The 25,890-nt window shown below is 48.2% G+C and overlaps 1 protein-coding gene across 4 annotated transcripts in view; it reads right to left on the bottom strand.

Annotated features, from left to right (window-relative positions):
- Positions 1-562: 562 nt before the first annotated feature.
- The window catches only part of HYDIN (HYDIN axonemal central pair apparatus protein), a 231,459-nt gene continuing 206,131 nt past the window's right edge, over positions 563-25,890 (bottom strand). For all 4 annotated transcript variants that reach the window (XM_056525414.1, XM_056525411.1, XM_056525412.1 and 1 more), the window contains 2 exons: positions 1,413-1,637; positions 563-1,297 (listed from right to left, as the gene is read on the bottom strand). In XM_056525414.1, coding sequence (XP_056381389.1) covers positions 809-1,297; positions 1,413-1,637 — 714 coding nt within the window. In that variant the 3' untranslated portion in view covers positions 563-808. The remainder of the gene's footprint in view (positions 1,298-1,412; positions 1,638-25,890) is intronic.

The following is a 25,890-nucleotide window of genomic DNA, read 5'->3' as shown; positions in this document are numbered from 1 at the left end:
GCTCCAACTGTGTGATTCACCAACACAAAGGGGGAGATTTATCAAAGGATTTAGACTGGTTTTTCTTGTCTAAATTTGTCGCACAGAAAGTCGCAGTCTAAATCTGTGCGACTTTTCTGCGACTTTTGCTCTAGAGGATTTTTAGAACATGATGCATGCAAGTCTATTTTAGACTGAAATGCATTGAAAAATGCATTGGTGCTGAATTTATCAAAAGCGACTTTTCAGCGACAAGTCGCATAGGCTGAAAGTACGCCGAAATGTCAGACCATGTTGGAGCAGGTTTAAATATAGACTAAAGCATAGATCATGCAGTCTGTGCACAGAATTTATCAAGAGCTGTGCGCCATTTGATAAATTAGGTGCACAATAGACCGGACTAATGCTCTGTAGTTTGGTCTATATTGATGCGGGACATAGACAACTTTGATAAATCTCCCCCAAAGTGTCTACTTAATGTGACCAGGCTATGCAGAGGGTATGAGGGGGATCCACCTTAGTGCTAGGGTAATGGACTTTATGACCATCACCATATACACACTCTCCACTTCCTAGTGTTCTGATGTTTATTGAGATCAGCGCAGTCATCCTAATGTACAAGCCATGATTTCTTCATTTTTCAGTACACACAAAATCTGTCTCGGAGTGATGAATGATAGGATCAGACAGCTGACAAAACTTTTACTACTGTATTGATACAATAAACATTAATTGACAAGGCCTCCAAAACCCTACAAGATTTGGTACATAGAGCAGCAGGAAAGGGATGAGGCACAATCACTCAATGGTTCTTAAACAGAATCTGGTGTCACTTCTCAGATGGGACGCCCTTCAGGTAATACACCCAGTAAATTCCCTGTGCACTGCCTGCGGCACGAGGACAAGAAACAACCAGTTTTCCAGTCACAGGAGTCCTGCTGCCTCCATGAGGGGCTTCATATGATACAGATATGTAGTGGGTTTTCTTGGGACGCACAGGCTCACAGGGCTTCACAACAAATGCTGCTGGGTCAGTCTGAAAGCTAAAGGTTGTGGGCTGCAAGAAAACATTCTTAAAGGGAATGGAAACACTGGAACCAGCACGAATTTGTATAGGTCCTTGCGGTTTAGGGGCCAACGCAGAGCCAAAGAGTGGGATGGTGTATTCACCCCCTAGGGGTGAAGAGATGTGCAGCACAGTGTGGGATCCTCCAAGCTGCACTGGTTCATATGTCACCTCCACACTGACCTCTGATCCACCCTGAGAACCAGGAGCTGCCATCACCACCTTGTCTACATGGAAATCTGAATTATCAACCTAAACAGAGGAGAAAATGATGAAGAAATCAGGACTAGAGAGGCCAGAAGATACATTTTGCCTCATTGGACAGCGGCTCTTTGTTTACAATTGTATTCATTCAAGAAATTCTTACCTTACAGCTGTATTCAGTCTTCTGGCGAGTGTAATTCATGAACCTGGCACTCAGTGTCTGACTTGAACCCAGGGTTGTGCGGAAGTAAAGTGGCTTCTCAGAAACTGCAGCTGTAGCTTTCAGTAGAAGATCATACTGGAATAAGCCCAGGTCGTTGCTTTGTAGTGCCAGCTTTCCTGTGGAATCTCCTACTTTCAGAGGCTGGTACTCGAACATCAAGGTGCCCTGGAAAAAAAAGAGAGGATAGACATGGTTCACAGTGTGTTACTGACTGTGAGCATATCTATGATATGGTCACAAATACACATCCACATTAGATGTATTGATCCACTGCAGAAAGGTTACATTTATAAAACATAATATGAAGTTTTGGTCAAACTATAAAAGTCACTTGGCACTTCGAAGAAAGAAAACAAGCTAAAAGTGAAATGAGTAGTGGGGAAATTTATAAGTGTGTGTATTATAGTGTGAAGACATACCACCACCTTACAGCCTTTGTATGGTGCTACTGATTGCCACTCAGCCTAGTGTGAATACGTACCACCGTTTTAAAGCCATTGCAGGGTGCTACTAATTGCTACTGAGTCCACCACCTGTGTTTATTTAGGAGCATGTGCTCTGCTACTACATGAACGCTGTTCTCTGCTCACTAACCTCCGCTATAACAAGGACATGCATCTGCTGTGATGCTGGTTTTGCGAGCAAAAAGTGACATCTCCCCACAGACAACGCATGCTTGGCTAAGGTGGTTGGCTATGGTTGGCTAAGGTGGTGGCAGCAACAACCGAGGGTTGCTTGAGCAGGGAGGCATCCATCTACCTCTGCCTGGCCTTGATACAGACCATGAGAACGGCATGTGGTTGAGCAGTGCACAGAACCTTAAACTGTTCTGTTTAAAGGCTATTATCAGAACTTTTATCAGTAAGGAACTTTCTTTCCCACAGGAGTGTTAGGCTCCCTTCACATGTGGAAGCCTTTTAAGGCTGAATTTGTGCGAGGGGGCGTAAATTCCCACACCCCCCGCACCTCTAGGCGGAAGCATGACGGAGGCACGACTATAAAACGCCTCTCCACCATGCAGGTGGGGCATACGAGTCATTTTCGGAAGGAGCGTGTGTGCAGGGGGCAGAGTGGTTCCAGTACGGTAAGCCCGGGTCCCCGGCCTTCAATTCATCCTCACATGATACCAAGCACTCCGGCCTCTCCTCCCTTCCTGCACTGCACCGGCTCGCAGGGGTCACGGGTTGTGGACCGGAGCTTCCCCGCGCCAGGTTTCCCCCACTCCGGGCTCCTCCAAGCTTGTCTGGGCGGCTCACTGGTGCCCCATCCCGCACCCCCTCCCCCCAGCCGCAGTAACACTACCGGGATGCATGGGGGCCGAGGGCGTTGGAGCCTCAGTAGCACCGGCCTCCGTTAGACCAGGCAGATCCCCTACCCGGTCCCTTTGCAGGGATCTCCTCCTCTTGCTCCCCGTGGCTGGGCTGTGTGCCCGGCGTCCTTCCCTGTTGCCGGGGGGACGCCACCGTGCCACGTGGTGTGCGGGGGGCAGAGTTTCATGGTAAACAGCTCGGGCAGCTAATAGCAGCGGGGATGTAGGCCCTGCTGGAGCCTTTGGGCTCCGGCGGCCGCCGGGCCGTGTGGTGCAGGGTGGCGGGGCCTACCCCGTCAGCAGTCTCGATCAGCCGGAGCTACCTCTGGTGCCAGCTACACGGGCTGGCCGCGGTGGTTCCGGCTGACACCGCTCTGCTCGCCTCCCGTGGGGCACGATGGGGCGGACCCCCTTTGGCCCCGGCCTCTGGTTGGTCCGGGCCGATCCCTTACCTGGTGCTGCAGGGATCTCCTCCTCTCGCTCCCCGTGGCTGGGCTGCGTGCCCGGCGTCCCTCCCAGTTGCCTGGGGTGACACTGCCGGGCCACGTGGTGTGTGGGGGGGTGGAGTTTTCCCGATAAACAGCTTGGGCAGCCAATAGCAGCAGGGCTTTGGGCTCCCCCGGGTCCTGTGGCCACCGGGCCACGTGGTGCTAAGGGGGCGGGGCCTACCCCGTCAGCAGTCCTGATCAGCCAGAGCTACCGCCGGTTCCAGCTGTGGCCCCGGCCTCTGGTTGATCCGGGCCAATCCCTTACCCTGTATGTTACAGGGATCTCCCCGGTACGTAGCGTGGCTCTGGGCTGCGTGCTCGGTGTCACCATACAGGTGAAGCTCACACTGGTTGTCCTGTTGTACCTTGAGTTCACTGCAGAACATTAATCACATGTGCATGCATGAATTACTAAGTCCGTGCCTCAGCATTTGTCCCATAGCACTCACAGCATTCATACCGTTGCAGTAATTTATAGCATTCATACCGTGCAGTCGCTCATAGCATTCATACCGTGCAGTCACTCATAGCATTCATACCGTGCAGTCACTCATAGCGTTCATACCGTGCAGTCACTCATAGCGTCCATACCGTGCAGTTACTCATAGCGTTCATACCGTGCAGTTACTCATAGCGTCCATACCGTGCAGTTACTCATAAGCATTCATACTGTGCAGTTACTCATAAGCATTCATATCGTACAGTCACTCGTAGCTTTCATACCGTGCAGCCACTCGTAGCTTTCATAACGTACAGTCACCCATAGCCGTGATTCCGTGCAGTCATTCATAGCATCCATACCGTACAGTCACTTTTAGCATTCATGCTGCATATTGCTTATACGCTTCTTACACTCATATCTGTAACATGAGTACGGTACTCACACTCATAGCATCACTGCTCTTACGACATAGCAGTTCTATACCGCACGTAGGTTACAACGCATATACGATCACAGCATTTCACACTGCATGGGGGCGTTCGCGGCGTTTGCACTGCGAGCGCGTGCTGCATGCGCTCTTAGGGAGGCATGCGGCGCGTGCGGTCAGTGTTGAGCGTGGTGTGTGCATCCAGGGTGTCATATACAGTGGGTACAGTCAGTGTCGTATACAGCACATACGCTCGTATTGTCATGCTATGGGTAACAGTCAGTGTTGTACACAGTATATATATTCTTACTGTCATGCAGTAGGTACAATTACAGTGTTGTATAGTTATAGTGTTGTGTACAGTACATACGCTCATAGCGTTACATGCAGTGGGTACAGTCAGTGTCGTATATAGTACATACGCTCGTAGTGTTACATACAGTGGGTAAGTTACAGCATTGCATACAGTACATACGCTTATAGTGTTTCATGCAAGGGGTACAGTTCAGTGCTGTGTACAGCACATACGCTCATGGTGTTATGTGCAGTAGGTACAGTTACAGTACTGTATGCAGTACATATGCTCACAGTGGCATATGCAGTAGGTAAAGTTACAGTGTAGTATGCAATACATACGCTCATAGTATCATACGCAGTAGATACAGTTATTGTTGTACACAGTACGCACGATCATAGTGTCATAAGCAGCAGGTATGGCCAGTGTTGGATACAGTACATGCGCTCTTAGGGTGATATGCAGTAGGTAGTTACAGCATGGCATGCAGTAGACACGCTTACAGTGCTATTTGCAGTGGGTTACGGTCACATCATTGTATATACAGTACATACGCTCATAGAGTCATATACTGCAGGCACGGTCAGTATTGTATATTGTACATACGCTCATTGCGTCATATACAGCAAGTTCAGTCATAGGGTTGAACGCTCATACCACTAGCACCGCTTATGTGCTCATCGTTGTCGTATTGCACTCACATGTGCCTTCCATTTCATACGCTCATGTAGCTATATGGGATGTACTCTCATAATTGTTGATGTGTCTAGCTTCATACTGTGTTATCGCACACATGCTCATAGCTCATACTGTTCATACACGTATAGCTTCACACGGTGTACACTACACATAAGCTCATAGCTTCATACTTTTCAGTTGTTCATTGCTTGTACGGTACAGTCACAAACAGTTACTCTGCACATACGTCTGGGCCATTACACTTAAATACGTTGTGTTTTCACTGAACATACGCTTGTAGTGTTCTATGGTACATACGCTTGTAGTATTGGTTATTACCTTTGTGTTTCCAGGTACATAGCAAATTGCTGTATATTGTTTTACACTAAACATACCTATAGAATATAAGCACATTTTACAGCATTCTCCAGTCACACTGTGTATAGGCTCATAGCACGCATGTTGCATTTTCACTGTTAGTTATGCATGACCATAGTTATTATAACACTTGTCCTTAGCGTACTGTATAGTAGTAATCAATGTCATGTTGTTACATTCCATTACTCGCGTACACTGCTACAAGTCAGCATATACGAGACGGCTTCTTATCATCTTCATTCACATGGTGTTGTCACAAGCTCTCACTACCATAGGTAACATACCATGCACACATTAGTTTCACTACGCTTATTTTTGCTCTGCACTACAGCTGATGTACCGGCTATTGGTTCCCGTAGCTGACATGATTCACATTCGTTACCATAGTAACTGAACATAGTCACAGTTTAAGCGTCCGTATCTCGTAATACACTCACTAGTTACCTTTCAACTTGTCCAAGGGCATGCACAAAAGTCATTGTCGCTGACATATTCTTATGCATAATGACATGTCTTCAAAATAACAATGTCACGACACATAGGTGGTTGTACCCGTTATACCTGCCACGTCTGCAGGAGGAGGCACTGCTTAGTAGTTGTTACTGACACGTCTTCAGAGCAACAACCTCATGATTCATAGGTGGTTTTGTATACCAGTCATGCCTGCCACACCCGCAGGGGGTGCCCTGCATAGTTGTTACTGACACGTCTTCAGAGCAACTACATCATGACACATAGGTAGTTGTATACCCGTCATGCCTGCCACGCCTGCAGGGGGATGCACTGCATAGTTGTTACTGACACGTCTTCAGAGCAACTACATCATGACACATAGGTAGTTGTATACCCGTCATGCCTGCCACGCCTGCAGGGGGATGCACTGCATAGTTGTTACTGACACGTCTTCAGAGCAACTACATCATGACACATAGGTAGTTGTATACCCGTCATGCCTGCCACGTCCGCAGGGGAATGCACTGCATAGTTGTTATTGACACGTCTTCAGAGCAACTACATCATGGCACATAGGTAGTTGTAGACCCGTCATGCCTGCCACATCTGCAGGGGGATGCACTACTTGGTTGTTGTTACTGGCACGTCTTCAGAGCAACGACACCGTGATACTTAGGGGTTCCACACCATTATCTCCTGCCACGTCTGCAAGGGATTTACAGCATAGTCAATGTCTCCCTTACACAAGTCATAGAGTTTATAAATTTCACGACGCACAAGTGGTCATTGTCTCGAATCAACCGTTCTCGTCCACGCATGTCAGCATCACGCAAACATCCGTCACATCCACAGACACAAAGGTTACTCTAGACCTGTCACACCTACAGGTATGAGGTTCGAATTAGGTTTGTCTCATCACAGGCAAAACGTCTACGCAAAGACCTGTCACATCTACAGGCACGAGGGCTTTAAATGCCTGTCAAAATCTACCGAGGGTCTGTCACATAGTTAGTTTATGCGTCACTAACTAACAGTGAAATTTTTGCCACTTATTTAGCAGGGAGTGAATGACACGTCATGCCTGACAAGCTTTATTGGTTATTACGCCTAGCGCTCCGGGTCCCTGCTCCTTCCCGGAGCGCTCGCGGCGTTCTCCTTTCTGCAGCGCCCCGGTTAGACCTGCTGACCGGGAGCGCTGCACTGTCATTCACGATGGGGATGCGATTCGCATAGCGGGACGCGCCCGCTCGCGAATCGCATCCCAAGCCACTTACCTGTCCCGCTCCCCGGCTGTCATGTTCGGGCACGCGCCAGCCAGCTCTCTAAGATTTAAAGGGCCAGTGCACCAGTGATTGCTGCCTGGCCCAATCAGTCTATTGGCTTCCACCTGCTCCCTGTGTATATTACCTCACTTCCCCTGCACTTCCTGGCCGGATCTTGTTGCCATTGTGCCAGTGAAAGCGTTCCTTGTGTACCCCTAGCCAGTGTTCCAGACCTCTTGCCGTTGCCCCTGACTACGATCCTTGCTGCCTGCCCTAACCTTCTGCTACGTCTGACCTTGCCTCTGTCTAGTCCTTCTGTCCCACGCCTTCTCAGCAGTCAGCGAGGTTGAGCCGTTGCCGGTGGATACGACCTGGTTGCTACCGCCGCAGCAAGACCATCCCGCTTTGCGGCGGGCTCTGGTGTAAACCAGTAGCAACCCTAGAACTTGTCCACCGACACGGTCCACGCCAATCCCTCGCTGACACAGTGGATCCACATCCAGCTAGCCGAATCATAACAGTAGATCCGGCCATGGATCCCGCTGAGGTGCCGCTGCCAAGTCTCGTTGACCTATCCACGGTGGTCGCCCAGCAATCGCAGCAAATTGCCCAACAAGGACAGCAGCTGTCGCAGTTGACCGCCACGTTACAGCAACTTCTGCCACTGCTACAGCAGCAACCATCTCCTCCGCCAGCTCCTGCACCTCCTCCGCAGCGAGTGGCCACTCCTAGCCTCCGCTTGTCCCTGCCGGACAAATTTGATGGGGACCCTAGACTCTGCCGTGGCTTCTTGTCTCAATGTTCCCTACATATGGAGATGTTGTCGGACCAATTTCCTACAGAACGGTCTAAGGTGGCGTTCGTAGTGAGTCTTCTGTCTGGAAAGGCCTTGTCTTGGGCCACACCGCTCTGGGACCGCAATGATCCTGCCACAGCCACAGTCCAGTCCTTCTTCGCTGAAGTCCGTAGTGTCTTTGAGGAACCAGCCCGAGCTTCTTCTGCCGAGACTGCCCTGCTGAACCTGGTCCAGGGTAATTCTTCAGTAGGCGAGTACGCCATCCAATTTCGTACTCTCGCCTCCGAATTATCTTGGAATAACGAGGCTCTCTGTGCGACCTTTAAAAAAGGCCTATCCAGTAACATCAAGGATGTGCTGGCCACACGAGAGATTCCTGCCAACCTGCAAGAACTTATCCATTTGGCCACCCGCATTGACATGCGTTTTTCTGAAAGACACCAGGAGCTCTGCCAGGAAAAAGACCTTGCTCTCTGGGCACCTCTCTCACAGTAACCTTTGCAATCTACCCCTGTGCTTCCCGCCGAGGAGGCTATGCAAGTGGATCGGTCTCACCTGACCCATGAAGAGAAGACTCGCCGTAGGGATAAAAATTTATGTCTGTACTGCGCCAGTACCGAACATTTCTTGGTGGATTGCCCTATTCGTCCTCCACGTCTGGGAAACGCACGCACCCAGCTCACGTGGGTGTGGCGTCTCTTGGTACAAAGTCTGCTTCTCCACGTCTCACTGTGCCCGTGCGGATTTCTCCTTCTGCCAACTCCTCCTTCTCAGCCGTGGCCTGCTTGGACTCTGGTGCTTCTGGAAATTTTATTCTGGCCTCTTTGGTGAATAGGTTCTGCATCCCGGTGACCCGTCTCGTCAAGCCGCTCTACATTTCTTCGGTCAACGGGGTGAAGTTGGACTGCACTGTGCATTACCACACAGAGCCCTTGCTTATGAGCATTGGACTGCATCATGAGAAAATTGAATTTTTCGTCCTTCCCAACTGCACCTCTGAAGTCCTCCTCGGTCTGCCATGGCTCCAGCATCATTCTCCCACTCCTGACTGGACCACCGGGGAGATCAAGAATTGGGGTCCTGCTTGCCGCAAGAAATGCCTCACGTCTGCTCCCAGTCCCGTCTGTCGGGCCTAAGTGTCTCCTCCTGTGCCTGGTCTCCCCAAGGCCTATCAGGACTGTGCAGTGCCTCCTCATAGCCCCGTCCTGGTGACACTCTGCCCCGTGACAAGCTTCACCCTCTGCCCCCCCTCCCCATTCCTTCTGAACTACCTGCCGCCGGTGTAGCTACCCAGGACCTTTTTTTGTTCCAGAAGGAAACTCAAGAGGTGCCCCCTATGTTCTCTTCTCAGTTAAAGGGACAAGGAGACAAAGAGAGGGGGAGACCTAAGGGGGGGTACTGTTACGCCGAGCGCTCCGGGTCCCTGCTCCTCCCCGGAGCGCTTGCGGCGTTCTCCTTTCTGCAGCGCCCCGGTTAGACCCGCTGACCGGGAGCGCTGCACTGTCATTCACGATGGGGATGCGATTCGCATAGCGGGACGCGCCCGCTCGCGAATCGCATCCCAAGCCACTTACCCGTCCCGCTCCCCGGCTGTCATGTTCTGGCGCGCGCGGCTCCGCTCTCTAGGGCGCGCGCGCCAGCTCTCTAAGATTTAAAGGGCCAGTGCACCAGTGATTGGTGCCTGGCCCAATCAGTCTATTGGCTTCCACCTGCTCCCTGTGTATATTACCTCACTTCCCCTGCGCTTCCTGGCCGGATCTTGTTGCCATTGTGCCAGTGAAAGCGTTCCTTGTGTATCCCTAGCCAGTGTTAAAGACCTCTTGCCGTTGCCCCTGACTACGATCCCTGCTGCCTGCCCTGACCTTCTGCTACGTCCGACCCTGCTCTTGTCTAATCCCTTGTACCGCGCCTATCTCAGCAGTCAGAGAGGTTGAGCCGTTGCCGGTGGATACGACCTGGTTGCTACCGCCGCTGCAAGACCATCCTGCTTTGCGGCGGGCTCTGGTGAAAACCAGTAGCAACTTAGAACCGGTCCACTGACACGGTCCATGCCAATCCCTCTCTGACACAGAGGATCCACCTCCAGCCTGCCGAATCCTGACATTGGTTTCCCCTTTCTGCAATGGCACAGTAAGTATGTTAACATGCACGAGTCAGCTAGTACGTAGTCAGGTCCCGTTTCCAGTGTCGGGCCGTTCGTAGTAGGCATGACTACCATGGCTTCGCAGCATCAAGAACTGCCTCTTGTGGTTGCTAGCCAGCAGGCATAACTCTCTTTGTTTCTCTAGTTCAGTTAGTACAGTTAGGGGAGATAGATATGACTAGTGTGTGGCTTTGGTCATCATGGTTAGGAATAATGTTATTAATTCTACCTCTTCATTTTTTGCCCTCTACAGGCGTGCCCTCATACGCGGTTTTGGGCACAACTCAACCGCTTCGTTAGTCTTTCTCCTTTATTATAGGTGTACAGGTTTGTATGTAAGGTGCAGTCTCAAGTACGAAAGAACTTCAACCGCTTGGTAAGTCAATGTGTGGCCATGTATAATCTGTATTCAAATGTTGCAACCACGAGCACGAATGTAAGCCCTGAGCACAAATATCAGTTGTTGTCCAGCAGTGTTTCCATTCAACGTACATCAGAGGGAAACTGATGGTAGAACTAATCTCATTCATTTGAATAGGACAGTTCACAAACGGACACTAGATGGTTTGACACAACTAACAGTCAACAGCAGGGGAACGCATTTAGCAATAATGGAAGCCAGATGCTAAACAACTGATGACAACTGATGTATTGTGGTCGGGTTACATAATGTGTGATGTATATATATTTTTCAGGGACCAGTTCAGGTTTGAAGTGCATTTGAAGGGTCTTCATATTAGAAATACCCCATAAATGACCCCATTATAAAAACTATACCCCCCAAAGTATTCAAAATGACATTCAGTCAGCGTTTTAACCCTTTAGGCGTTTCACAGGAATAGCAGCAAAGTGAAGGAAAAAATTCACAATCTTCATTTTTTACACTCGCATGTTCTTGTAGACCCAGTTTTTGAATTTTTACAAGGGGTAAAAGGAGAAAATGTATACTTGTATTTGTAGCCCAATTTCTCTCGAATAAGCACATACCTCATATGCCTATGTAAAGTGTTCGGCGGGCGCAGTAGAGGGCTCAGAAGCGACAAGGGGATTTTGGAGAGAACATTTTTCTGAAATGGTTTTTGGGGGGCATGTTGCATTTAGCAAGCCCTTATGGTGCCAGAACAGCAAAAAAAAAAAAAAAACACATGGCATACCATTTTGGAAACTAGACCCCTCGGGGAATGTAACATGGGATAAAGTGAGCCTTTATACCCCACAGGTGTTTCACGACTTTTGCAAATGTAAAAAAAATTAAAAAAAGGGTAAAAGCAGAAAATACCCCCCAAAATTTGTAACACAATTTGAAAGCAAATTTTGCTCTGGGGGCATGCCGCATTTAGGAAGCCCCTATGGTGCCAGGACAGCAAAAAAAAAAAAAACACATGGCATACCATTTTGGAAACTAGACCCCTCGGGGAACGTAACAAGGGGTTAAGTGAACCTTTATACCCCACAGGTGTTTCATGACTTTTGCATATGTAAAAAAAAAAAAAAAAAGGGTAAAAGCAGAAAATACCCCCCAAAATTTGTAACACAATTTGAAAGCAAATTTTGCTCTGGGGGCATGCCGCATTTAGGAAGCCCCTATGGTGCCAGGACAGCAAAAAAAAAACAAAAAACACATGGCATACCATTTTGGAAACTAGACCCCTCGGGGAACGTAACAAGGGGTTAAGTGAACCTTTATACCCCACAGGTGTTTCATGACTTTTGCATATGTAAAAAAAAAAAAAAAGGGTAAAAGCAGAAAATACCCCCCAAAATTTGTAACACAATTTCTCTTGAGTACGGCGATACCCCATATGTGACCCTAAACTGTTGCCTTGAAATACGACAGGGCTCCAAAGTGAGAGCGCCATGCGAATTTGAGGCCTAAATTAGGGACTTGCATAGGGGTGGACATAGGGGAATTCTACGCCAGTGATTCCCAAACACGGTGCCTACAGCTGTTGTGAAACTCCCAGCATGCCTGGACAGTCAACGGCTGTCCGACAATACTGGGAGTTGTTGTTTTGCAACAGCTGGAGGCTCCGTTTTGGAAACAGTGGCGTACCAGACGCTTTCATTTTTATTGTGTATATGTGTATATGTAGTGTTTTTTACTTTTTATTTTATTTTGTGTTAGTGTAGTGTTTTTAGGGTACAGTCGCACGGGGGGGGGGGGGGGGGGTTCACAGTAGTTTCTCGCTGGCAGTTTGAGCTGCGGCAGAAAATTTGCCGCAGCTTAAACTTGCAGCCCGATACTTGCTGTAAACCTCCGCCCATGTGAGTGTACCCTGTACGTTGACATTGGGGGGGGGGGGGGGGGGGAACATCCAGCTGTTGCAAAACTACAACTCCCAGCATGCGCTGACAGACTGTACATGCTGAGAGTTTTAGTTTTGCAACAGCTGTAGGCACACTGGTTATGTATCACTGAGTTTGTGACCTAACTCAGTGTTTCACAACCAGTGTGCCTCCAGCTGTTGCAAAACTACAACTCCCAGCATGTACGGTGCATGGTGTACATTGACTGCTGAGAGTTGGAGTTTGCAACAGCTGGAGGCACAACGGTCGTGAAACACTGAGTTAGGTAAAAAAAAAAACTCTGAGTTTCACAACCAATGTGCCTTCAGCTGTTGCAAAACTACAACTCTCAGCAGTCACCGACAGCCAACGGGCATGCTGGGAGTGGTAGTTATGCAACCAGCAGATGCACCACTACAACTCCCAGCATGCACTTTAGCTGTTTGTGCAAGCTGGGAGTTGTAGTTATACAACAGCTGAAGGTACACTTTTCCATAGAAAAAATGTGCCTCCAGCTGTTGCAAAACCATAAGTCCCAGCATGCCCATAAGGGAATACTGGGAGTTGTTGTGGTCTGCCTCCTGCTGTTGCATAACTACAGCTCCCAGCATGCCCTTTTTGCATGCTGGGAGCTGTTGCTAAGCAACAGCAGGAGGCTGTCACTCACCTCCTGCTGCTGCCGGCACACAGGTCAGTCCCTCGTCGTCGCCGCCGCTGCTCCTGGGGCCCCGATCCCAACATTGACGCCGGGGATCGGGGTCCCCAGCTCCCCGGGTGCACGTCCCGCACCCGCTCACGTCCTCTGGAAGAGGGGCGGAGCGGGTTGCGGGAGTGACACCCGCAGCAGGTGCCCTGATTGGTCGGCCGGTAATCCGGCCGACGAATCAGGGCGATCGTGATGTGGCACCAGTGCCACCTCACCCCTGCAGGCTATGGCTGTTCGGGGCCGTCAGAGACAGCCTGTAATTCCGGGTCACTGGAGACCCGATTGACCCGGAATCGCCGCAGATCGCTGGACTGAATTGTCCAGCGATCTGCGGCCATCGCCGACATGGGGGGGGCATAATGACCCCCCTGGGCGATATGCCGGGATGCCTGCTGAACGATTTCAGCAGGCATCCGGCTCCGGTCCCCAACCGGCTAGCGGTGGGGACCGGAATTCCCACGGGCGTATGGATACGCCCTCGGTCCTTAAGGACTCGGAATGCAGGGCGTATCCATACGCCCTATGTCCTAAAGAGGTTAAGGATACCCTTGAGTGCAGCTTTGATAGGATATGAGCTAAACAATGACTGTGACCCAGGGTGACTAAGTGACATGTGGTGCTGGATACCCGCCAGGTATAATTGTATGGTGCTGTGAGACAATTTGAGTGAAGAGGGGCAAAAGGAAATATCCGCTAGGATAGATCTAGTGTCTAGGGGGTCATGACCTGGGTAAAAGTCTCGGAACTTATGAAAAGAATCCCATGCCACCTTGTACGCCCTAGCAGTATTACTAGCAAGTGACCCATTGATTAGATCTATAGCTCTGGAAAAATTTACATTCAATCTAGCATCAGAGAAGCAAATGGTGGTGCTGGAGTGGCCTGCTGATCTGCATCTGGCATCGCCTGGCGAAACACCTGGAAATTCAAGCGAGACAGAGCATCAGCCACGATGTTCTTTTTGTCCTCGATAAAAACGCATTCAATGTGAAATTTGCAAGACAACGCTACATGAGTAAGTCTCCTAAGGAAAGACATAATCACGAAGGACTTAGATCTACCCTTGCAAATAATGTCCTTAACTGCCATATTGTCAGTGAAGAAGACCACTGTCTGGCCCTGCCACAAATGACCCCAAGTGACTGCTGCTCTACCACTGGAACAATCTCAAACAGAGCGGATGTCCTGGAGAACTCAGGGAGGGACAAGCTTGAAAGCATCTGTTATATCTGCTTTAGAGAGCCAGGTACCTCTTCCGAACGCCAGGATCTGTTGAATGGCTTCGTCCACAGACGTGTATTTTTGCGTGGACTCCTCAGATGGTATAAGGGGATTAACCTGTTAAGGACCAAGGGCTTACCTGTACGCCCTGAGTCCACTCCCTTTCTATAACGCGGGGCCACGGCGTCATAGAGGGTCGGGCCTGGCTTCTAACAACAGGCGGGACCCTTGGCTAATAGCGCGCAGCACTCAAAGTTGATTGCTGCATCTAAAGTGAAACTAAACTACCCCTGGCTAGCTCAGTGGGCTGTTCGGGACCACCACGGTGAAATCGTGGCATTCCGAATAGCTGTAGGACATTACCTGCCTCCTGGTGTCCGATCGCCGAATGACTGCTCAGTGCCTGAGATCCAGGCATGAGCAGTCAAGCGGCAGAATCATAGATCAATAGTTTCCTATGAAAAATCATTGATCAATGTAAAAGATCAGTTAGTGCAGTGTTATAGCCCCCTGTCTATAGTGCAGTGTCACTTTTTCTATCCTTAAAAAATTTATAAAAAGCAATCAAAAAGTCTGATCAATAAAAAAATGGCACCGCAAAAAATATTCAGATCACTGCGCAAAAAATGAGCCCTCATACCACCCCCGTACACAGAAAAATAAAAAAGTTATAGAGGTCAGAAGATGACAATTTTAAAAGTATAAATTTTCCTGCATGTAGTTATGATTTTTTCCAGAAGTACTACAAAATCAAACCTATATAAGTAGGGTATCATTTTAATCAGATGGACCTACAGAATAAAGATAAGGTGTACATTTTACCGAAAAATGTACAGCGTAGAAACGGAAGCCCCCAAAACTTACAAAATTGCGTTTTTTTCTTCAATTTTGTCGCACAATGATTTTTTCCCCGTTTCTCCATAGATTTTTGGATAAAGTTACTGATGTCATTACAAAGTAGGATTGGTGGCGCCACAATTAAGCCATCATATGGATTTTTAGGTGCAAATTTGAAAGAGTTATGATTTTTTTAAATGTAAGAAGGAAAAAATGAAAGTGCAAAACCGGAAAAACCCCTGGTCCTTATGGGGTTAATACTAGGAACATGGGAAGAATGTGGCACAGAGAGGTCATAAATCAAACGATATTTATTCGAGAATTTACCACAGGCTACTCAAATAGGGCTGACACTCCAGCTAGTGAAGGCAGGGGACTGGAAGGGGCCTATGATGAAACCCTTAGCAACCTCTTTCTGCAGAAGGTCTGAAACCACATCAGAGTTCCTAGCTGCAGAATGCAAATTATGGCACTTGAAGGTACCCCGAGGGAGAGAAACCAGCCCTGTATAAAACACCTGCTCAAAGCCAGAATACAGGAAATCTACAAACCCTGGGGCTGGGTGGCTAAGCAGGCAGCTACGTAGTATTACCGTATCCAACACATCTAGTCATGCTTCTGGATTAAGCCTCTGGGGCATTGGGACCTAGGGTGGGCCCTGTGGCAGATACTGCATATATGCAATTGTCGGCACTGGCTGAACCGGCATAACGACAAATTAAAATTGTTGTATATTTGCGCATTGCCCAAAAAAATTTACCTAACTTATCCAGTACCGGAGCTGCGTGGGACTTGGAGCCAGAGGGTACTTCGGGGGTACCAGAAGTGCTGGGAGCCGCCACCTGGGACAGACTCGGGCACCAATTGGTGGCATGAGTTGATGACTGACAGACTGCAGAGGGGAGCTCTGAGACAGCCAAAATGCCTGCAAAACAACTCCGTGTCCAGGCTAGCCCAATTGGTGACCTGCCGAAACTGTATCAAGGCGGCGGCTGCTTTAGCCAAAATTGAACGGTGGTAATCATAGAAGGAGGAAACCTCCGTACTTATACCACAAATCCACCAATTTGTATAAGTACTAGTCTAACTCAATCCTCCTTTCTGGTTTCGTGGAGCAAACTACATGCCGAAACAAGCTAAAAGCGAGTTCAAATTCAGGAATGTTAAGTTTTTAGTTGAGGCTAGAATCCCTAGCCTTAACCACCACTGACACATCCCCATAAACGAATGTGTAACATCTGCTCTCCGGCCAGACACGCTGACCGTGAGCGTTCTCTTGTCATGTCCCCACTGCCGGCAGGGCTGGGATTTGCATCGCGGGACACGCCCGCAACGGAATCCCAGCCTGTCATTCACCTCCCTGTTTTATCTGTTCCCGCAGCCCCGGCGCGTGTGCCCCTGCCTCCTAAGGTGTGGGTGCTCAGGAGCTCTTACATTTAAAGGGCCAGTACTCATTTAATTAAGTGTATTCACCTGTGCTCTTGCTTCTCCCTTGTATCCCTGCTGGATCTTTGTTGCCCTGATATCCATGTTCCTGATCCTTGTTCCGTTACCTGACCCTGCACCTGTGCTGCCTGCCCTGACCTTCTGCTACCCTGACTACGTCTTGCCAGTTTCCTTTTCTGCCACGCCCAGCAACCTGTGTGGACGAGTCGTGCCAGGGGTAGCGACCTGGGTGCCGGCTGCTGCAGCAAGACCATCCCGCTTTGCGGCAGGCTCTGGTGAAAACCAGCAGCACCTTAGACTCCGTTCCCTTGCACCTGGCAATGCTCACGTCATCATCCACACAGGCCCAGAGGATCCACCACCTGCTGTGACCCGTTACAGTAAGACCCGGCCATGGATCCCGCTGGGGTACCTTTGCCAGATGTCTCGGATCTTCCCACCATCGTGGCTCAACAGTCGCAGCAGTTAGCCCATCAGGCGCAACAACTGAATCAACTCTCAGCAATGATGCAACAGCTTCTTGCCGTTCAGCAGCAACAACAGCATCAGCAGCAGCCACCTGTTCCTGAGCCTCCTCCTGTGTCTGCAGCTTCTCCCTGAACCAAGCTTAGTTTGTCCTTGCCTTCTAATATGACGGAGATTCCAATTTGTGTAGAGGCTTTGTTACACAGTGTTCTATCAATCTAGAACTCATGGTGGATCTGTTCCCGACGGAGCATGCTAAAGTGGCATTTGTGGTCAGCCTACTTTCTGGAAAACTTTAGCCTGGGCTACTCCTCTCTGGGATTGAAGAGATCCGGTCTCCTTGAACCTGTCGGCCTTCTTTGCAGAATTCCGCAATGCATTTGAAGAACCCACGCGAGCCTCCTCTGCCGAGATGGCTCTTCTAAACCTCTTCCAAGGGAACTCCTCCGTTGGCGACTATGCGGTTCAATTCCGTACTCTTGCCTCTGAACTTGCTTGGAACGACGAGGCCTTGTGTGCTACCTTTAAAAAAGGGCTTTCCTCTCGAATCAAGGATTCTCTCGCTGCATGAGATTCTCCGGCTAACCTAATAGAACTTATCCATTTAGCCACTCGAATTGATGTGCGTTTTGCTGAGAGGCAGGAGGAACTTCCTTTGGAAAAAGAACCTGCCCGAACACAGCATTTACCCGAAGAGGCTATGGAAGTGGACAATTTTCGCTTATTGCAGCAGGAAACATCCCGTCGACGCCATGAGAATTTGTGCCTATATTGTGCCAGTCAGGAGCACTTTCTCAAAGACTGTGTTCTATACGTCCTTCTTGTCCGAGAGAACGCTCTCATCTTGGACAAGTAGGAGTGACATCCCTTGATGGGAATACTACCTCTCCTTGCTTGACCATCCTGGTTCAAGTGTTTCCTTCTGCCAAGACTTCTTTCATCGCTTCTGCTTTTTTGGAATCTGGTTCCGCTGGCAACTTCATTGGTGCCTCCCAGGTCCATAAACACTGTCTTTCAGTGACGCATCTTGTCAAGCTCTTCTACATTTCTTCTGTTAATGGACAAAATCTGGACTGTAAGGTGCAATTCCGGACTGAACCCCTCGTCATGCACATGGGGGATTTGCATAAGGAAAAAATTTAGTTTTATGTGCTACCATATTGTACTTTAGAGCTTCTTCTTGGTTTTCCTTGGCTTCAACGTCATTCTCCACAACTTGACTGGAAATCTGGTAAAATCACTTCTTGTTGTTGGGGACAATCTTGCGAAGATCACTGTCTCATGCCTCCTCTTAGGCCTGCTAATTAAAACTTCAGAGCCAACGCTCTTTCCAGATCCTCCGATGTCGCAGGAATGTTCCTCATGTGATATCTTCTGTGCCTGTTGAACTCAGACGTAAAGTCTTGAATTGGGGACTTTATTCTTTGACAGTTGGTCACCTTAGAAGATGGAAGGCTCCACGACAGAAACCTGCAAGTCCCTTACAGCCTTTGCCCATTCCAGAAACCCCTTGGTCTCATGTAGTGGGATACTTTCTGAGTTCCAAAGAAGAAGGGGAGACCAAAGGGGGGTAACATCTGTACTCCAGCCAGACACACTGGCCATGAGCGCTCTCTTGTCATGTCCCTGCTGCTGGCGGGGCTGGGATTCGCATCACGGGACGCGACCGCATGCGAATCCCAGCCCGCCACTCACCTGATCTTTCTGTTCCCGCAGCCCTGGCGCGTGTGCCCCTGCCTCCTAGGTCGAGCTGGAGCTCTTACATTTAAAGGGCCAGTACTCATTTAATTAGGTGTATTCACCTGTGCCCTTGTTATAAGTACTTGTTCCTCCCTTGTATCCCTGCCAGATCTTTGTTGCCTTTGTGCCCTAGAGAAAGCATACTGTGTTTCTGTGTTCCTGATATTCGTGTTCCGATCCTTGTTCTGTTACCTGACCCTGCACCTGTGCCACCTTCCCTGACCTTCTGCTACCTTGACCACATCTTGCCAGTTTCCTTTTGTGCCACGCCACATGCCAGCAACCTGTGTGGACGAGTTGTGCCAGGGGTAGTGACCCGGGTGCCGCCTGCCGCAGTAAGACCATCTCGCTTTGCGGCGGGCTCTGGTGAAAACCAGCCGCACCTTAGAACCACGGGGAGGACAGGGAAGTTAGCACCTGAGCCGTAATGCGAGACCGCTGCGAAACAAAGCCTGCTTGCAGTGACCCTGACGTGGGTCACTGCTGTTATAAAGGTATAGCCCCTCCAACAAATTGGGTTAACAACTTCTGTTAACCCTTACTTGTCATCAGTTGCACTAAGTCTTAGGCTGGATTCATGCCAGACCTATGTGAACCCAGCCTTCCAGAGTACTTTGCTAGGGACACAGAAACAAAGTGGACAATGATTGCAACTGCGTCAACATTTTTCTTACATTTGTTTCAGCTTATCCAAGAGTACTGTAGTGCAAATGTTTATTCTTCCCTTGTGCCCAGGCTGCAAAAAAACAAAAACAAAAACTTAGACTTACCTGCCGGCATTCCCCCGATATCGGTGTCCCGGTCCTTCGGTGCCTGTTTTCTTCCACTTCCTGGGGGACGGTGAGTCATACTGCGCACAGCTTATTGCCGGCCGCAGCAATGTCCTGCCTCGGCGGATAGGCTGAGAGCAGTGTCATGTAACGAGCCCGGGCAACAGGGAGAAGGTGGGGCCCAGGCTCCTTACATGACACTGCACTCTATCACGCCTATCACTGGCCGAGGTAGGACATTGCTGCGGCCGGCGATAAGCTGAGCACAGTATGACTCACAGTCCCCCAGGAAGCTGAAGAAGACAGGCACTAGAGGACCGGGACACCAATATCGGCGCAACGGGGGAATGTCGGCAGGCGAGTCAAAGTTTGTTTTCCCTGGGCACAAGGGAAGAATAAAAATGTGCACTAAAGTACTCCTTTAAGTGAGTATATAATTATTAGTATTTTATTGAAATATTCGTGCTCATATTCAACGGTCCTAGAGCGCCAATCTTTTTAAGTGTTTTTCCTTTTCCATACAAAAAATATTCAAATAAGTATGCCAGTAGGATGAAACTATTTATACACCCTGTTCCAAATTATTATGCAAATTATATTTCTCATTTACCTAAATAATTGATGTAAATAACAGTCAGCATAATTCTCATGTTATCAACTATTAAGAGTACAATTCAAATTTTATTAACCCCTTAACGACGCAGGACGTATATTTACGTCCTGCGCCGGCTCCCGCGATATGAAGCGGGATCGCGCTGCGATCCCGCATCATATCGCGTCGGTCCCGGCGCTCATCAACGGCCGGGACCCGCGGCTAATACCACACATCGCCGATCGCGGCGATGTGCGGTATTAACCCTTTAGAAGCGGCGGTCAAAGTTGACCGCCGCTTCTAAAGTGAAAGTGACCCGGCTGCTCAGTCGGGCTGTTCGGGACCGCCGCGGTAAAATCGCGGCGTCCCGAACAGCCTACAGGACACCGGTAGGGCCCTTACCTGCCTCCTCGGTGTCCGATCGGCGAATGACTGCTCCGTGCCTGAGATCCAGGCAGGAGCAGTCAAGCGCCGATAACACTGATCACAGGCGTGTTAATACACGCCTGTGATCTGTGTAAAAGATCAGTGTGTGCAGTGTTATAGGTCCCTATGGGACCTATAACACTGCAAAAAAAAGTTTAAAAAAAGTGTTAATAAAGGTAATTTAACCCCTTCCCTAATAAAAGTTTAAATCACCCCCCTTTTACCATAAAAAAAATAAAACAGTGTAAAAAAATTAATAAATAAACATATGTGGTATCGCCACGTGCGTAAATGTCCGAACTATAAAAATATATCATTAATTAAACCGCACGGTCAATGGCGTACGCGCAAAAAAATTCCAAAGTCAAAAAGCGCATTTTTGGTCACTTTTTATACCATTAAAAAATGAATAAAAAGTGATCAAAAAGTCCGATCAAAACAAATATCATACCGATAAAAACTTCAGATCATGGCGCAAAAAATGAGCCCTCATACCGCCCTGTACGTGGAAAAATAAAAAAGTTATAGGGGTCAGAAGATTACATTTTTAAACGTATAAATTTTCCTGCATGTAGTTATGATTTTTTCCAGAAGTGCGACAAAATCAAACCTATATAAGTAGGGTATCATTTTAACCATATGGACCTACAGAATAATGATAAGGTGTAATTTTTACCGAAATATGCACTGCGTAGAAACGGAAGCTCCCAAAAGTTATAAAATGGCGTTTTTTCTTCGATTTTGTCGCACAATGATTTTTTTTTCTGTTTCGCCGTGCATTTTTGGGTAAAATTACTAATGTCACTGCAAAGTAGAATTGGCGACGCAAAAAATAAGCCATAATATGGATTTTTAGGTGGAAAATTGAAAGGGTTATGATTTTTAAAAGGTAAGAAGAAAAAAATGAAAGTGCAAAAACTTAAGGGAGTCCTTAAGGGGTTAAACAAACTTCCTAATGATAATAGTATTTTTTTTAAACATAAAAAAACTTACAATCCATGGTTCCAAATTATTATGCACAGTAAGTTTCAAAACACTTTATTGTGTCATTTGATGTGTTTGCAGCATATTTACTGAAATCAAAAGCTATTTCAATCAAACTTTTAACAACATTTTAATTTTTTTAACATTTTAATAGGTCACGTTACATTTTAAAGGGGTATTCTGGGAAAAAACATTTTAACATTTTATAAGATGTCTGATCGCGGGGGGCCTGCTACAGATGAAATACATACCCTCTCCCCTGCTGCCGGCGGTGCTGGGATTTGCATCGCGGGACGTGCCTGCATGCGAATCCCAACCCGTCACTTACCTCGCTCCACTGCTGCTTCTTCCTCTGCCTCTCGGCTCCGGCACGCGCGTCCCCATCTCCTAGAGTGCGCGCACCGGAGTTCTGAGATTTAAAGGGCCAGTACGCCCATAATTATGTGAAACACTAGTGATGAGCATCATTGGCCATATTCGAATTCACGATATTTTGTGAATATATAGATGAATATTCATCCTATATTCGTGAATTTTGCATATTTGTTATATTCGCATATTCGAGGAAGAAAACAGTGAAGGGGTGGGCAACTTTACTACTGGTTGCTAGGGATGTTGTTGATAACCTCTGACAAGTGTATTTGCATCATTCTAATTTGCCCACAAGTGAAAAGAAGGAATATGCGAATATTCACATATGCGAATATGCGCACATGCGAATATGGGGGGGTAAGTGAATATTTGTAATTTCGAATATATAGCAAATATATTCGCAATATTCGCGATAAAAATTTGAACTGCAAAACACCTGACACTTTTCTATAAGTCCCTGCACCTCCCACTCTTCCCTGCCAGATCTTCAGTGCCATTTGCCTGAGATTAAGCGTTCCATACAGCAAATCCATCCTGCCTTGCGGCGGGCTCTGGTGAAGACCAGCGGCACCTTAGACTCTGCTCCCCGATACGGCCCGTGTCATCAGCCACACTGGTCAGTGGATCCACATCCAGCACCGTTACAGCAAGATCCAGCCATGGATTCCGCTGGGGTACCTCTGCCCGAGAATCCGGATCTCGCCACCATAGTGGCTCTTCAGTCGCAGCAGTTGGCCCAGCAGGTGCAGCAGTTAAACCAGTTGTCTGCCATGATGCAGCAGCATCTTACTGCCCAGCAACAACCACAGCAGCCACAGCCTCCTCCTACTCTGGTAATGACTCCTGCTCCAGCAGTCACCACGGGATCCAAGCTCCGTTTGTCTCTTCCCGAGTATGAAGTATGAAGGGGATCCCAAGTACTGCCGTGGATTTGTGACTCAGTGCTCCATGCACATAGAGCTTATGGCAGAACAGTTCCCTACAGAATGGGTGAAGGCCTTTGTTGTCAGTCTGTTAACTGGAAGGGCTCTGGCCTGGGCAACTCAGTTATGGGATTGCAGTGACCTACTATCAGCCAGTCTTCAGGCTTTCTTGATGGAATTAAGAAGTCTTTCTCAGGGTAACTCAAGGTAACCTTTCTCAGGGTACCTCCTCTGTGAGTGAATATGCCATCCGTTTCCGTACCCTAGCTTCAGAGTTATCATCCTGGAATAAGCTCTTTGCGGCACTTTCAAAAGGACTCTCTAGCCATATTAAAGATGTCCTTTCTGCCCGGGAATTACCATCTACCTTAAATGATCTTATACAGCTGGCCTCCCGCATTGATATCAGTTTCTCTGAGAGACGTGAGGATCAACGTCAAGAAAGGGAGTTTGCACGACCTCGGAGCTTTCCTCGCCTGGCACCAGTATTCCAGCAACCACTGCAACCTTCTACGTTGCCTCCTGCAGTGGAGGCTATGCAGATGGATCGTTCTTGCCTGACTCTGCAGGAAAGAACTCGCCGACGAGCTGAGAATCTATGTCTCTACTGCACCAGTGCAGATCATTTCCTCAAAGATTGTCCTGTAAGCCCTCAGTCACAGGGAAACGCTTGCACCTAGGGTTTGTGGGAGAGGCCTCCCTAGGTGTGAACACCACCTCTCCATGCTTGAATATGTCGGTCCAGCTTTCTCTACCCTCCAAAGATATTATTTCCATTCTTGCCTTCCTGGATTTTGGTTCCGTGGGAAATTTTATTGATGCCTCCATAGTACATAGGTATCATTGAAGCCCTTGTACATCTCTACGGTTAATGGAGAAAATCTGGACTGTACCGTGCTATACCGCACAGAAACGATATCAATGCAGGTCAGAGTCTCGCATAAGGAGAACTTGTCCTTCTATGTACTTCCTCACTATACCTCTCCTCTCCTGCTTGGCCTTCCTTGGTTGCAACTCCATGCCCCGCAGCTGGATTGGAAAATGGGAGAAGTTCTCCATTGGGGACCTTATTGCAACAGTCACTGCATTCATACTCGTCCGTTTAAGCGGGTGCCTCCTTCTACTCCTCTGCCCGGTTTGCCTTTGTTTCTTCGGGACTATGTTGACGTCTTCAGTGAGAAACAAGCTGAAGTATTGCCTCCTCATCGCCCCTATGATTGTCCTATAGAATTATTGCCCGGGACCACTCCTCCTCGGGGAGGAATTTACCCTCTGTCTGTTCCTAAAAATCAGGCCATGTCTAAATATATTCAAGGAAATCTTCAAAAAGCCTTTTTTAGGAAGTCATCTTCCCCTGCCGGAGCCGGATTCTTCTTTGTAGAGAAAAAAGACGGTTCTCTGCGACCCTGCATTGACTATCGCGGACTGAATAAAATCACTGTCAAGAACCGCTACCCTCTTTCCTTGATCTCGGAGTTACTTGACCGTCTCCGTGGGGCGAGGATCTTCTCCAAACTAGACCTTTGAGGTGCCTATAACCTGATAAAAGAAGGTGACGAATGGAAGACTGCATTTAATACTTGGGATGGACATTTTGAGTATCTAGTGATGCCGTTCGGACTATGTAATGCTCCAGCAGTCTTCCAGGAGTTCAATAATGATATCTTTCCAATTTTCAGACTCATCGTTCCCACATCCGCCAGGTCTTACAACGTCTTTGTGACAACCATCTTAACACTAAACTTGAGAAGTGTGTTTTCAAAAAGTCCAGTCTTCCTTTTCTGGCTAACATTGTTACTAATCAAGGTCTTCAGATGGATCCTAACAAGTTGTCAGCTGTACTGGACTGGCCCCGACCTACCGACTTAAAAGCTATTCAGTGTTTTCTTGGTTTTGCCAATTACTATCGGCATTTAATTCCACATTACTCCACCTTGGTAGCGCCCATCGTCTCTCTCACCAAGAAGATTTCTAATTCCAAGGTCTGGACTCCAGAAGCTGAAGATGCTTTTAAACAGTTAAAGTCCGCCTTAGCTTTGGCTCCGTCCTGTCTAGATCCGACTCTGGCAAGCCTTTTCTTTTGGAGATGGATGCATCTTCGGTTGGAGCAGGAACTGTCTTAACACAAAAGTCCTCTAATGGAAGAATTGTAACCTGTGGCTTTTTTTCTAAAACCTTCTCTCCCGCAGAGAAAAATTATTCTATAGGAGACTGTGAACTTTTGGCTATAAAGCTGGCCTTGGAAGAATGGGGTCATCTCTTGGAAGGTTCAGTACATCCTGTTACAATATATTCTGACCACAAGAACTTGCTATACCTTCAGACAGCCCATCGTCTCAACCCCCGGCAGGCCCGTTGGTCTCTGTTTTTCTCTAGATTTGACTTTTACATCCACTTCCGTCCTGCAGAGAAGAATCATCGAGCTGACGCTCTTTCCAGGTCTTATGATGTGCAAGACCGAGAATCTTCTCCTCAGCATATTATTCCTCCTGAGTGTCTCATCCCAGCACCTGCCTCCTGGAAAGACTTGTGTCACCCCGTTTAAGACTCCGAATCTTGAAATGGGGCAATTCCTCTCTCCTCTCTCTCTGGTCATTCTGGAACTCATAAGTCCTTACAGCTCATCTCCAGACATTATTGGTGGCCTAGTTTAAGACAGGATGTCGTTGATTTTGTCCGTTCCTGTTCAGTCTGTGCCCGGGATAAGACCCCTCGTTCTAAACCTGCAGGTTTTCTACAGCCTTTGCCTGTTCCAGAGCTTGCCTTGACCGATATTGCTATGGACTTCATTACTGACCTTGCGTCTTCCGGAGGCAATACTATTGTTTGGGTGGACTTCCATCTGCACCGCAGCTTGCTAAACTGTTCCTTTGCCACATCTTCCATTTGCATGGTTTGACCTCACATATTGTATCCGACCGTGGAGTCCAGTTAATCTCTAAGTTCTGGTAGGCCCTCTGCTCACGTCTCAAAGTCAAG

This window comes from Hyla sarda, chromosome 6 (assembly GCF_029499605.1).
Source record: "Hyla sarda isolate aHylSar1 chromosome 6, aHylSar1.hap1, whole genome shotgun sequence".
Taxonomy (NCBI): Eukaryota; Metazoa; Chordata; class Amphibia; order Anura; family Hylidae; genus Hyla; species Hyla sarda.
Note: the sequence above shows the minus strand (reverse complement) of the source record. Positions and strands in the feature narration are given on the sequence as shown.